Raw genomic sequence first — 14556 nt, forward strand, 5'->3', positions numbered from 1 at the left:
AGAGTCTATCCTTCTTGCCGGTGGAGAGTCTATCCTCTTTGCCGGCGGACAGTCTATCCTCCTTGCCGGCGGAGAGTCTATCCTTCTTGCTGGCGGACAGTCTATCCTTCTTGCTGGCGGAGGAGAGTCTATCCTTCTTGCCGGCGGAGAGTCTATCCTTCTTGCCTGCGGAGGAGGGTCTATCCTTCTTGCCGGCGGACAGTCTATCCTTCTTGCTGTCGGAGGAGAGTCTATCCTTCTTGGCGACGGAGAGTCTATCCTTCTTGGCGGCGGAGAGTCTATCCTTCTTTCCGGTGGAGAGTCTATCCTTCTTGGCGGCGGAGAGTCTATCCTTCTTGCCGGCGGAGGAGGGTCTATCCTTCTTGCCGGAGGAGAGTCTATCCTTCTTGCCGGCGGACAGTCTATCCTTCTTGCTGGCGGAGGAGAGTCTATCCTTCTTGGCGGCGGAGAGTCTATCCTTCTTGCCGGCGGAGGAGGGTCTATCCTTCTTGCCGGAGGAGAGTCTATCCTTCTTGCCGGCGGACAGTCTATCCTTCTTGCTGGCGGAGGAGAGTCTATCCTTCTTGGCGGCGGAGAGTCTATCCTTCTTGGCTGTGGAGAGCCTATCCTTCTTGGCGGCGGAGAGTCTATTCTTCTTGCCGGTGGAGTGTCTATCCTTCTTGCCGGTGGAGAGTCTATCATTCTTGACGGCGGAGAGTCTATTCTCCTTGCTGGCGGAGTCTATCTTTCTTGCCGGTGGAGTTTCTATCCTTCTTGCCGGCGGAGAGTCCTCCTTGCTGGCGGAGTCTATCTTTCTTGACGGTGGATAATCTATACTTATTTCCGGTGGAGAGTCTATCCTCCTTGGGGCAAAGATTACGCGTGGAAAGGCGGAGGGGCGTGGTTTTCTTCCGGGAATCACGAGGCAAACAGCGCTGGTGCTGCTGCTCACATGTTCTCCGTTACAATGAGTTTATTCTTTGTAAAAATAATGGCCGGATATATTACTCGTAGTTTCAAATTTATATTACTCCGATATCGTTAACGTCTTAACTGAAATATGTTTCGATGGCAAATACAATTTCAGCGCGGCTAACGACAAATTAACATCGTTAAATCGTTATTTATCCTTATAGAATCCAAGCGTCTTAAGAGCGGACGTTGAGTTATTAAGGAGACTCTTACGTACAATAGAAGTTTCGGAAAAGTGGAGATTCCATTTTGGGGTAATTAGAAGGCGGCTATAGTTGTCCTTACTCCTTATTGGAGAATCTGCCTACACAAGGCGGACATTAGATGCCCTTATTCGTACACAGCCACTCCGTTCTGAATCGGCCCAGAAATAGAGAGATAATTTATATCCACCTTTGATTTTCCATTACTACTAAAAGCGAGCGTGCAGCCGAATATAAATCCTATACGATATTAACTCACGCATAAAGTGCAAGTTAGAACCTTAGAATGTATTTCACTTCAGCGTAAAAAATCTCGCGCTAAAAATTAAGCGTGTGGAATATATATTAAAATCTGTCGAAATGCACGATTACTGATTGACATACTTCATTTTATTTTCACACGTGTTATAAACTTAAATTTAAATTTGAGCTCTATCAGGAAGTAGTTCATCGGTAGGTCTAGTTACTTTCAAAATTGCCTTCAAATCGGTGAAATAGGCCTACGATAATGGATAACAAATTTTTACAGGGAAAGCCAGGGTCAAAATAGGTCGTGATTCTACAGGGAAATTTTATTTAACAAAGAGCTTAGAATTTACTTCTCAGTCAAGCTCGGGAACAATGTCCATGCGTTACCTGGTGTTTCTCTTGCGTCAGAAGATCAATCGGAATATCGCCACCTCTTGTTTTTCTTATCAATTTGATTTTGAACAATATTTATTTCACCTTTTCCAATTTGAAAGTGTTATATTTTATTTTATTTCGACAAGTTTAGTTCAGTACAGATAGTTTGAATTTAAAATTAATAATTTAACATTTATTCTAGACCAGAAGTATATAATATATCACTTACAGATAAATATAAAATATGGGAATCGTTTTTAACTATTTCATTGTTTTTGTTAATTACTTTGTATTTTTAAATATTTAACGATAGAATTAACAATCAAACCATTAGTCCTTCTTGGCTCGCGCTGACTTCAGTATACCGTTGCACAATGAAAAAATCTGGTTTCTAGCCGATGACTTCGTTGAGCAACAGTTGAGGAACATGACGTCGAAGCCCGGGTACCATACATTAAGAAATCGAACTCAACGTTTACCCAACGGTGAAGAGCCTTAGATTTCACTAAGATTATTAGAAGTTTAGATATAATAATAATCAGCTAGGCTAATACCCAAGGCACCACCTTAGGCCCAAGTCATCGAGCGACTTTTAATGCATTTAAACAGGTGGCCGGGTTACAATGCGTAGGAGGGTGGTGACAAGCCCTTCATGCCACGCGAGCCAACAGCTACACTCACTATTACCGTTTCGGCATATATTATTAACAAACATTTTACTACGACGTTACACTCAAGCTGGCCAAGAAAACGTTGCGTGTTAAAACAAATAGAAAAATTGCTAGTCTTGTTATCATACTATTTAAAACGAGGAAAATCAGTATTTATTGGCGAGTGTTACTTAAAATAATAGACCATTTTTATTATGATACCTTTCATTTAATGTTTATACAAACACGCCATTTCCTTTTTCGTATAATGCCAGTTGTGAAAGACCTCACGTATGACGCGTGTGATTCAGACAATTTTCATTGCACAAGAATTCTCTCACAACCATAATATCAATGATGTAGCCCAAATATTGTAATTAAAAAACCACCCTTTACCTATCGACTGGATTAACTGATTTGAATCAAGTTATTTTTGGAAGAAAATCATTGATTTAAACCACCTATTTGTATTTATAAACATGTAAAACAAGAAAAAGACGCCAAAACCCTTAAAAAGTCAATGAAATAAAAAATCAAATAAAATCAATAAAATTAAAAACATCAAATAAAATTAATAAAATTAAAAAATTAAAAACATCAAATAAAATTAATAAAATTAAAAAATTAAAAATTAAATCAATGAAATAAAAAATTTAACAAAATCAATAAAATTAAAAAATTAAAAATTAAATCAATAAAATTAAAAATCAAATAAAATCAATAAAATGAAAAAATCCAATAAAATCAATAAAATGAAAAAATCATATAAAATAAATGAAAAAATCAATTAAAATAAATAAAAAAATTAATAAAGTCAAACATAAAGGGGGGTAAACTGTCCATCCCGGAGCGGCCCCTCTTTCTACTATAGTAGAACTCAAAGTAAAAGGAAAGAAGGGGGTAATAGTCGGAATCTCATATTGTTTAAACGGGGAAAGCTATATCTGGTGCCCCCAATATTAAAGGTACTAACCAGTATAATTGGTATAACTATAAAGAAAATTATTAAAAAAGCATGGGAGGTGACAATTACGTTGAAAATTTGTTCATTTTCCATCATTGATCCTTGTTGCCCCAATTCAACGCGAATTAGAATTCCTAGGGCTGAGCCTACTATTGCGGCTCATACCTAAAAATTATGTAGTGCCCCGATATCCTTATGGTTAGTTGAACATAGTCATCGCGGTAAAATGTCTGAATATAAAGAGGTAAATTGTAAATTTATTAATGGACTAGTCCTTTTACTAAAGTTTTATAGTTTAAGAAAAATTTAAAATTGCAAATTTTAAGATATAAGCCATTAAAGCTTAATTTTAACTTTGAAGGTTTATTTTTTTTAACTTAAAGCTTGAATAGATTAGAATAATGAGAGGACCAAGTATGAGGAATACAATCGAGAGTCAATTTTGTTTTTTTTGTGAAGATTAAAAGGGCTTTGGTTGGAGACGGTCAGTATATTGTAAGTTACCCGCATATAAAAATATAAGTTAACTATTGACCCGAGGACTATTAAGAGAATTAAGAGGTATCAGGTATTTGTAAGGATAGAACTAAGATTTTTGGGAAGAATCCAATCATAGGGGGTATTCCCCCTAGTCTTAGTATTACTAAATATAGTGGCAGTCTTGATCCTTTATTTATAACTATAGTCTTGTTAAGTTAATTAATATTATGTTCATTTAAAAGATTTGACAAAATTGCTAGCGTGATTGCATAAACGAGGAAATAAATTTAAAAGACTTTTAAGCTTAGCTTGAGAACCACGAGGAGAAAGGCTAAGTGAGAGATGGATGAAAATTCTAAAAAAAAATTGTGGCTATTTGATTAAACCCACTTAAGGTCCCAAAAATTAAGGATAATACAATGTAAAATAAAAGATTTCTTCTTGTTATTAAAGTAGTTAATAGCAAAGGAGTTAATTTTTGCCTTGTTAGGATTATGAATATGCTTAACCAATCTACTCTTTCTAAAAGAGTAGGCACCCAAAAATGTAGGGAGCTGCTCCCATTTTAGCTATTAAAGCTAGCAGTGTAAGTGGTGAAGAGAAAAAATTCATTTCTAATTGTATTGATCTGATGATAAGTATGAAAGAGGCTACTCCTTGCATAAATAAATATTTTATAGCTACTTCTGAGCTCCCAATATTATCCCAATTAATGATTAAAGGGATGAGTCCAATTAAGTTTATTTCTATCCCAAACCAGACTAAAAATCAGGATGGTGCTCTTAGGGAAATTGTTGGTCCAAATATAACTATCACTAGAAAAATTAGATTAGCAGGTTTTATAGTTATAAAATCAGTCATTCTCATCGTTAAGTTATCGGCCTAAAAGCTTAATTTTAGCTTACTTTTAAGTTTTGGTGTCGTCGCAGAGTGCCTTTTGAAGACACAGGAGATAATTGTCTGATTCCCCTTATTTTTTCCTAATTCGGGGGAAAAGGCCTGTAGCGAATTTCGCTATAATAAATATATCCAAAATAAAAATATTTGAAACGTTAATATATTTATAAAAATTTAAGATGTAAAACATTGTAAAAGAATTACTATATATTTGAACTGTATTGAATAGTTGTGTAAATGTATCACGTGCTAATATTTATTGTTATGTGTCGTATACTTTTGATTAGTAATGTATTTGACGAAATTGCGCGGAATAATTGTTTAAGTTTGTGCGTGAAACTTTTTCACTCCACGCGCACAAAGAGGATTTGAAAATTCTATTTTGTCAGTTGAGAATTTGTTTTGAAAGGAGTGAGACGGTCGATCAAATTGAGTTTTTTAATATATTGAGAGTTGAGTTATTTAAACCAGATTAAACCGAGTTATAGTGAGATTTATAGTGCAAAGTGTCAATTATTAATTAAAATAGGAAACGCGCTTTTTCAGTCGGCCGCGATTCACCAAATAAAAAGTCTCTTCCAACCACCGAACCATATAGAGATTGTTACATTATCGCAACCGTACCAAGGCCTTTCCATAGATATAAGAAATGTACATAAAGGTCTAGATAAATTTCGGGGCGTCTAAGCCTAACATAAAATACGGAATTGACACCTAGCAGACACCGAGGAAGTCACGTGACCAAGAGCGCGAGCTCTCTTAGCATTTTAGTACTAAGCGCTTGACCTTTCCGCAGGCCGTAGTCTTTAGACACCATCTGTTGGTGACTTTTAGTATAATTTTAAAGCAGGAGACAATGGCTCTCGCGACGATAGCACGCGCTTTCTTACCGATAGATAGTGCCTTATAAGGATAGCCTGCAGAAATTACGCGTTTCTGCTAGCTGTCACCTCCGTATTCACTCCCTTTGAAATATTTTATCTAGACCTTTATATACGTTTCCTATATCTATGGGCCTTTCTATTAAGTAACATTGGCCTTCTTGTTTAGATTTATCAAGCGCGTCACTCGTGACGTAGAGTTGACGTTTCACTATGATAGCCAATAAACGTCAGCATACACTCTATTTATGTCTTATTCAACTTGTTTAAAAGGTCCACGCGCGCCTTTATATTTTAGCGTAAATGGGCTCGAGAGATTTCGCGCGTGCTCCCTGAAATAAAAAAATGCCCGAGCCTTTTTCGTTAAAATATTAAAGAGTGCGTGGAACATTTTAACAAGTCAAACAAGACATGAATTGAAATTCGACGAGCCCCCCTTTTTATAAAATTTTACCTTCAAAACTGAGCTGAACTCCCACGTATAACCTTCAAAATATTTATATCGACCTTCAAAATATTTCTCTCGACCTTCAAAATATATCTCTCAATCTTCAAAATATATCTTTCGACCTTCAAAATATATCTCTCGACCTTCAAAATATATCTTTCGACCTTCAAAATATATCTCTCGACCTTCAAAATATTTCTTTCAAAATGCCGGTCTCTTAAATTGTAAATTTGGACACCACTGTCCGATAAACGCCGTTCAATGTTGAGAACTCCTAGTTTAATAACCTCCTGGTATTAATATAACCTAACTTGCCCTTAGCGCAACCCAACCCTACACCTTTTCTGGTAGAAACTATATAAGAGGAGAGATAATTTTAGTCCGCAATGTAGGTCAGAAAGCTATTTCATATATCTGGGCAACTGGTCGTTGCTTATGGGCGGTCCTAATATACTGGGCGAAACTTGGCTGAATATCAGAAGGGACAAGTCGCGCTGCTGGGCTGCCGGTAATTCCCTCGTTTCTCATTAATAGCGGGAGAGGGCGCTCGATATATCTAGCAAGCACGCGGCGAAAAGAGCGACTCTCGACGCAACTCGACCATAAAACCAATTAAGTATCGATTAGGCCGAGCCCTGTTTCCAAATACGAGCCCGGGGACTTTCGATCTGTCCCGAACATCTGGTGACACCTATCGACGAGCGTCGCAACCAAAAAAGAAAAACTTCGCGCAAATCGCCTCGAAACAGTTCCCCAAGGTGAGGTTAGCCATCTTTTCGACGACACGAAAATTCGTCAGCGATAAATACGTTTAAAGGGAGTATATAGATTCAGATTGAATCTGCTCATTTCACTTTTCGGCCACCGGGATTAACAGAAACTTTTGGGGTAAATATTTCAATTTATAATATACCCCGTTTAATATCATTACCCGAATGATACGTTATGATTACATTGTTGTTTAACTTCAAAGCGAGTATGATATTTCTGCCACCAGGTTGAAGTTCCATATTTATGATAAACCACCTAATTTCACATTTCTACCAGCAGTTATCACGCTTTAGTCCCATTCGACCGAAATCCCATTCGACCGAAGGCGGTTTTTGAGGTGTCCCATTCGACCGAATTCCGCCGAAACGTGCGGTTTTTATGTGTCCCATTCGACCGAACGCTTTTATGTGTCCCATTCGACCGAACGCTGCTATATAAATTGGCTTTTGCTATGTTTTCAATTTAGTTACTGAAGTCGTTTGCAATGGAGCGGATAGCTAATAAAGGAGGGTATTTATATATCAATAATAATTATTTATTCCGTCTTAATAAAAAGAAAGATACAAATTGCTATTTTTCTTGCCGAAACGCGATGTGTAAAGTAAAAATAGTAACCTAACCTAACCTAACCTAACTTAACCTAAACATGGATCTTCGATAGTACATACCTTATAAATAAAATACCAAATCACCCCGCCAATTGGGCTACATTTTAAAATTCTTTCGGTCGAATGGGATTCGATCGAATAGGATTTCGGTCGAATGGGAATAAACGGTTATCACACCTGGAACATAACCACTAGTATTTCGGCCGCGCGCCAATTTCGCCAAAGGTACAAATCTTACTCCAACACTTTTGACATTTTCGGAGTTGCTTATTGGGTTGTTGCGAATGGAATAACTAAATAATGTTTCGGTCTTCGTAAACAACGGTCTGGAGGAAATATTCCCTTTGAAGGCTAGTTTTAACTAGGGTATAAACGCCGCTACGGTTTTCACTATCACGCGTAACGGAACGTAGCACAACCTTGGAATGTACAAAGTAAAAGTTTTCAAGCACGCAAAGAAAAATGTATTAATTTGAAGCGCCCATGACACTAGCACCATGAATGTATTCATTTCAAACATGGTTATCAAACTATATCATTATCCTTTCTTCCATCTGGGGCTAAGATAGGCGGTGCCTTTCCGCGTTTTACGTAATCAATTGAGCCAATTGCCCGATTTCAAAATTACGTTTTTGCGCGTGACAGTACCTTTACATTATGAGGTATAGCAGGCTTATTTACCTGCTTTAATACCCTAACATGACGGCGTATTTTCACGCGCAAAATGAATTTTAAGATCCCCCAATCGGGAGACAGGCGTTTGTCGTTGACTCGACCCACGAAACGTTTCCGGGATTTACCCGGCGAAGAAAATGACTGATTCATACAAAAAAAATACTTGATAATCATAAATAAAGGAATTTATTATTAATATAATTACCTATTTTCGTTCAATCAAAAAGATGTACTAAAATTTTAGAAACTAAATTTCGCGCTAAGCCTTGGCACTGAAAGCTAGTCCAGTTTCAAAAAGTTTCACTTCAAAACAATTTTTGACCAACGTCATAATAACTAAGCCCCTGCCATCCTAGCGACTGACCTCATGCAGTTCGATATTCATGGTTAAATCGTGGATCAAGAATCAAGTGGGACTCACTGTTTAGGCTTTAAAAAGCACGCCTGAATACTGAGAATAGGAAATTCACGAATAATTTTAGTTCAATGTGGATAAACTGGGCGCCGCTGAAGTAGATTTCCGTCGTAGTTTCATAGAAAAGCTGGAGAGTTCATGTTCAATTTTGACAAAATGGTGCCGTTGTTGTCGGTTAAATGATTAGGCTTAGCAAGTTTTTGACCTTTTATTTTTGAAATTGGGCCTTTAAAGGTTTAAGTAATGGTATTAACCATTGATAAAAATATAAAATTGAAGACACCTGTGTATATTTTAATAAGAATAAAAATAGCTACTTTATTTACCTGATGATGCCTCTGAATAGAGCGCGAAACTAGTCACCGTGTTGTACTTTTAAACTTTTACTGTGTAAATAAAGTAGCTATTTTTATTATTTTTATTCTTATTAGTATTAACCATTGTTTTAAGTAAAACTAACCAGTAAGCCGCGTATGGCTGAGGTTTTTTAAACAATTTATTAATGGAATTCATTTCATTTCTAAACTTAACATATTTAATGAACTAAGCCTAACCTAACTTTCTCGCAGAGTCGCACGTTGTCTCAAGGAGGATAGGAAGGGAGGCGAAGTAGGAGGGATGAACGCGCCAGTGACGTGTTGCCACCATTTTTCCGAAATTTTCCCGCCGAGCGCGCGCTAAACTTCTTACAAGGATGCTGGCGCGTTCATTCCTCCTACTTCGCCTCCCTACCTATCCTCCTTGGTTGTCCCAACTCGCAGTGATAGATGAACAGAATTCTTGAGGCGCTTCAAAGCGGCTGATGTATCTCAGTAAGCCTTCCGATTTAGGCCACGCCTACCGTGTCAAAATATCCCCTTAAATTCTTGGTCCATGGTTAAATGAATACATTCATAGAAGAACGCGTGAAGTTAATCATTAAAGCTTAGTTTGCACTAGCGCGCGTAAAATAAATTAATCCAACTTTGGGTCCGAACAATCGTTTTTCGCGCTTAAAAAATGCATAAAGCTTTGTTTCCACCAACGCGCGTAAGAGCGCGTCATAATGTTAATTTTTTGACGCGCGTAAGAACATTTGCACGTTTCAAAGCTGAGTGTCGCTTTTTGACGCGCGCTGGTGGAAACCAAGCTTTACGCAAATGTAAACCAAGTATAAAGCTTGTTTTCCACTAGCGCGCGTCATAATGTTATTTTCTTTACGCGCGTAAAAACGTTTGAACGTTTCAAAGCTGAGAAACGCGTCGTTGCGCGCGCTAGTGGAAAACAAGCTTTGTAGATTTTTTTCGCGTCGACTCTCACCGTCCTGCCTGGAATTTCTTCCTTAGTCAAAACAAGACTTAAATAACGAATAAATTAAGTATGGTTAAAAACCCTCCTCATAAGCCTATAATTACGTTCCATAAGTGTGTCATTTAGTCGAAATAATTACTGATAGCTATTACTGGAGTGACGTAGTATTGACGTCAAATAGATAAGCTCCTATACCTAGAAAAATACGCAACAAATTATCTGAATAAACCTCGAGACGGTTCCCTGTACGCGCTCACGACTTAGTTCCACCAGAAGTATATAAATGAAACAAGAAGTGTACGAAGCTTAATTTTTAGCCTTCCCCGTGCATTCCATGAAATTTTTTAAGCAGACGACGGTAAAATAGAGGTCACCAATGAGAAAATAGGTTAGAAAAAGTAGTGTTCCGAGGTCAGTAAACAAAAATGGCGTCACCCGATACGAATTTTCACGCTTTCCGGGTTTCAAACATTTTGTATTAATTTTAATCGCGATTTAAAGCAAATTTTAAAAAATAGCCCTAAAGAAATAGCATTCAGTAAAGATTTCAAGTTTGTTTTAAACGCTATTTCTGGTATATTTGAAGACATATACCTTGCAAAATACTTTTATTCCCAAAACTCCGACCTCAAATTTCTCAATACGTTCTACGCTCTTGAGAACACAGCCAACTGGCGCAGTCACTAGATGTCATAGCAATCTCGTGAGAGTCATTTTGCCCCATTGAAGTTTCTTATCTATATACGAAGTTATTTTATCTATGGGGGAGGCAAACGAAATTACATGGCGCACACTTCTTGTTTCATTTATATACTTCTGGTTCCACTAAAAATGTCTGGTCATTCTAGAAATAGCTCTTAGTAAAAATTTAAAATTCGGATCAAAGTCAAAAATCAATAAAATTTTTATACACAAAAAGTTAATATCTTCTATTTATTACATCGGTTTATATTAAATAGTTGGTTGTACTGTTAGTTCCTGGTAAAATATTACATTAAATTCTTAGTTTTTTTGAGCGATTCCTGACGTCAGGGGTAGCGTAAATATTTTTTGTAAGTCGCAAAAAATTATATTTTTGTTCGAGGTTATATTTGCTAATTAAAACGTTCAACTGTTTAATTAAACCCAAAATTATATAACACTCCTATTTTATTCAAACCAACGCATTAACCAACGTTTCTGACTTGTAAAATATCCTCCATACCGTGGTATCGACTCAAAGTCTTAAAAAAAAAACGATACACCTAATTAAAGACCAATTCAAATTATACCATAGAATATAGAAGAGGAATAGCAACTCGATTTTAAATACCATTTTGGGATACTTTAGGCCTATTAAATTCCTGTAATGTTATAACTTAAGCCTTGGCTATTTAAACCTTTTTCAAAGCTAGAGTTGCTATTCCTCTTTTGTATTTTCGTGTGAGGATATAAGTTTTATAATTAGGGCTGTGCGAGTAGTGGTTTTAGGCCATCGAGTTGGCTATCGAGTATCGAATTTTTAATATTTTTAGTATTGAAGTCGAGTAATCGAGTACATGATTAAGGGAAAGCTTTCTCACATTTGAGTCAAGTAATTATGAAATTAAATTTAAAAGGAGTATAAAGTAGCTTTCAATGCTAAAAAATATTCATTTAATTTAAATGAACCACAGTTTCCATAACTTGGTAGGTACCGTTAATTGCCCCCCAAAAAGTTATAAAAACCCCTCTTTGAACTTTGAAGCAACGAGGATAGAAAAAAACAAATACTCGACGAGTTTAGAGAGCAGCTTATTCGAGTAATCGGGTAACCGAATATTCAATTTGTTGGTACTCGGTAATCGAGGGGCAGGTCACTTCCATTTTGGGTGCGTCTTAATCATAGTAAAATGATTAAATCAGGGTAATCGTGATTAAATCAGGGTAATCAAGATTAAAAAATCTAATCACGATTTAAACGAGATTTAATCATTCTAATCATGATCTAATCATTTTAATCAGGATTTAATCATTTAAACGAGATTTAATCATTCTAATCATGATATAATATTTTTAATTAGAATTAATCATTTTAATTAGAATTAATCATTTTAATTAGATTTAATCATTTTAATCACGATTTAATCAATATAATCGATCGAACAGAGAATTTATCATTAAAATCAAAACTAAAGTACGATTTAATCATACTAATCACGATATAATTTTTTTAAACAGATTTAATCATTTTAATCAGATTTAATCATTTAATCATGATTAAATCAGATTTAAACATTCTAATCATGATTAAACGTGATTTAATCAACTTAATCGTGATTAACTTGAATTTAATCAAAATAATCACGATTAAATCGGATTTAATCTTTTGAGGGGTGCGTCGTTAATCAAGGAAGTGACCTGCCCCTCGTCGGTAATCGACGAGTATTCTCCAATTACTTATTCGAGGTCGAGTTCGAGTACTCGACCTTAAAAAAGGCCGAGTACCCAATGATGTTCGTGTACTCACACAGCCCTATTTATAATCCATCACAACCGCTATTAAATCACAAATAGATCTCACTTGTAAACTCGTTATTTTTTTATCGTATTCGATTTTATTTTCGGGAAAGTCGGGTTGGGCAAAATAGTCGTCGGCCGAGACCATCACTTTGATTGACTTCAAATCTTGACACAAATCTGAAGAAAGAAAATTAATCGTGTTAAGCAAGGATTAATTAATACAGGGACGTTTCGGCTCCCATGCTTCTATTTTTGTATTTATTTATTTATTTACTTGGAAAGCCTCAGGGGCTTATGCCCAAGCTTCGGAATACAAGGAGTAGGAAAAAACCAACAATAATATAACGACACTACAAAAGCGAGATACTTCCGGAAATATGCGATGAAGCGCATTGATTGATCGTTGTTAACTAGCGCCTCCTAATTAGTCTTTCTATAAAGTCATTACGCTTACCGAACATGTTTTAATATATCGCTTTCGTCACGAGAAACGTAGGAGTTCAGTTCAGTTTTGAAGTTTAGATCTTTTTAAAAAGGGCGACTCGTCGAATTTTAATGCATGTCTTGTTCAACTTGTTAAAATGTTCCACGCGCGCGTCTTGATATTTTAGCGTAAAAGCCTCGTGCGTGGTTTTTATTTCGGGGAGCACGAGCGGAAACGCTCGAGCCCATTTGCGCTAAAATATCAAGTGGCGCGTGAAACTTTAAACCAGTTGAATAAGACAGAGTTTATGCTAGCTAGGAGCAACAAACACAACACCCCACACACGGAGAACGCAACCCGTCAAAAGTTGTGGATTTTCTTGTGTACGTTTTTCATTGGCTAGACGCTTTAGCGCCTGCTGCCGTCGGAAGGGGAAAATTCGGAAAAGGGTGACTTAGTCCATTAAATATTTATGTCTAGAAATGAAATGGATTCGCTTAAATATAACAATAATAATAATAATAGTAATAATCAGCTAAGCTAATACCCAAGGCCTGGCAAGGCACCACCATAAACCTAAGTCAACTTCAGGTGACCGGGTTACAATGCGTAGGAGGATGGTAATAAGCCCGTCACGGCACGCGAGCCAACAGCTCCCTAAACTAACTATTACCGTTAACCTCGGCGAGTTTTTATGGAAAGGGGAAACGGAAGCTCTCAGGGGGGAACCCCTTTAACCAGTGGGGTGAAAACTTGCAAACTCAACGTGGAAGGAGTTGTTCCGAGTTTTCACCCAGCGCTACAAGCTGGGATCTCCAATACTGCCGAACCCCGTACGAGCATGCTGTCAGACATTTTGCAACAACTTTGGCATTATACCCAGAATTTCCTAGTGCGTTTTAAGAATTGATTGGTAGTCAGCATCGACTTAACGGATAAACCTAGCTTCGCATAAGGAAAATCACTCATCGAATTTCTCGTTTTTCCCGCTGGGAGCGCTGTTGTTTGACTTTTAGAGTGTAAAGTCTGTAGGAGCTTCTATTCCTACTGTTTTATGCAATTCAAAGAAGCTACTCATTGTGTCAAATTCAGGAAAAATACCTATCGTAATATCCCAGAAGTATAATTAATACCTACAATTCCATGAAACTTTATACTCCATTTAAGTTTAATTAAAGAATAATTAATCGTGACAAGGAATTCCCTTTGTTAGTTTCAGACTACTGGCGCCAAAAATCGAACCATTTAAAATAATCTTCTCCATTGTCAAATATGTATCGATCTATTTTCTAAGTTAGTATTTCAATTTGAAAATTGCCTTTTAAGACCTAAATCAGGTTTAGTGCAATTATGGTTTCATTGCCTAAAATCGAATACTCGCTTTTCAGTTGGAGAATGGCTTGAGGCGACATGGGCGTGTGCGTGAAATAGGCGGCTCTTAAATGTCTCAGTCCGACTTCGGCCAAGGCCTGGATGGCCGATTCCTCCAATTCACCGCAATGGTCGAATTCCAGGACTTCCAAATTTTGGCACTTCCGAACTGCCAAAGATAATACGTAACCCTCAGTACGCTTGTTCGATAAAATTAAAACCATGATCTTTTTATAGAGAGGTCCGAGCAATTCGCTGACAAAGTGCATTGAGAAAAAATATTATGATGTCTCGTCGCGCCATCTAAAGACCGCTAGTTTAACTGATCAGATTTTTAGTTATTTAAGAGGTTACCCAACGGCGAACACGTTTTTAAATCATGTAGTTTTCGTTAGTGACATCTGATGGCCAAATTCTGTACGT

General features: G+C 37.0%; 1 protein-coding gene across 1 annotated transcript; it reads right to left on the minus strand.

Moving 5' to 3' along the window:
• Window positions 1-10804: 10804 nt before the first annotated feature.
• On the minus strand, window positions 10805-14394 carry LOC149940593 (F-box only protein 41-like). Its single transcript, XM_090179703.1, has 3 exons — window positions 14144-14394; window positions 12400-12515; window positions 10805-11080 (listed from the first exon to the last, which is right to left on the minus strand). The coding sequence occupies exons 1-3, from the start codon at window positions 14355-14357 to the stop codon at window positions 11024-11026; spliced, it is 387 nt and encodes a 128-aa protein (XP_090035829.1). The 5' UTR covers window positions 14358-14394; the 3' UTR covers window positions 10805-11023.
• Between the last annotated feature and the right edge of the window lie 162 nt (window positions 14395-14556).

Source organism: Leiobunum rupestre, chromosome 6 (assembly GCF_980474605.1).
Source record: "Leiobunum rupestre chromosome 6, qqLeiRupe1.1.hap1, whole genome shotgun sequence".
In the NCBI taxonomy this organism is placed as follows: Eukaryota; Metazoa; Arthropoda; class Arachnida; order Opiliones; family Sclerosomatidae; genus Leiobunum; species Leiobunum rupestre.

Coding starts and splice junctions, on each gene's coding strand:
- LOC149940593 (XM_090179703.1), bottom strand. CDS start 14,357: ATGGTTTTAATTTTATCGAACAAGCGTACTGAGGGTTACGTATTATCT. Junction 12,516..14,143: donor AGCCATTCTCCAACTGAAAA/GCGAGTATTCGA, acceptor TTCTTTCTTCAG/ATTTGTGTCAAGATTTGAAG. Junction 11,081..12,399: donor AAAAAATAACGAGTTTACAA/GTGAGATCTATT, acceptor TTTTTTTTTAAG/ACTTTGAGTCGATACCACGG.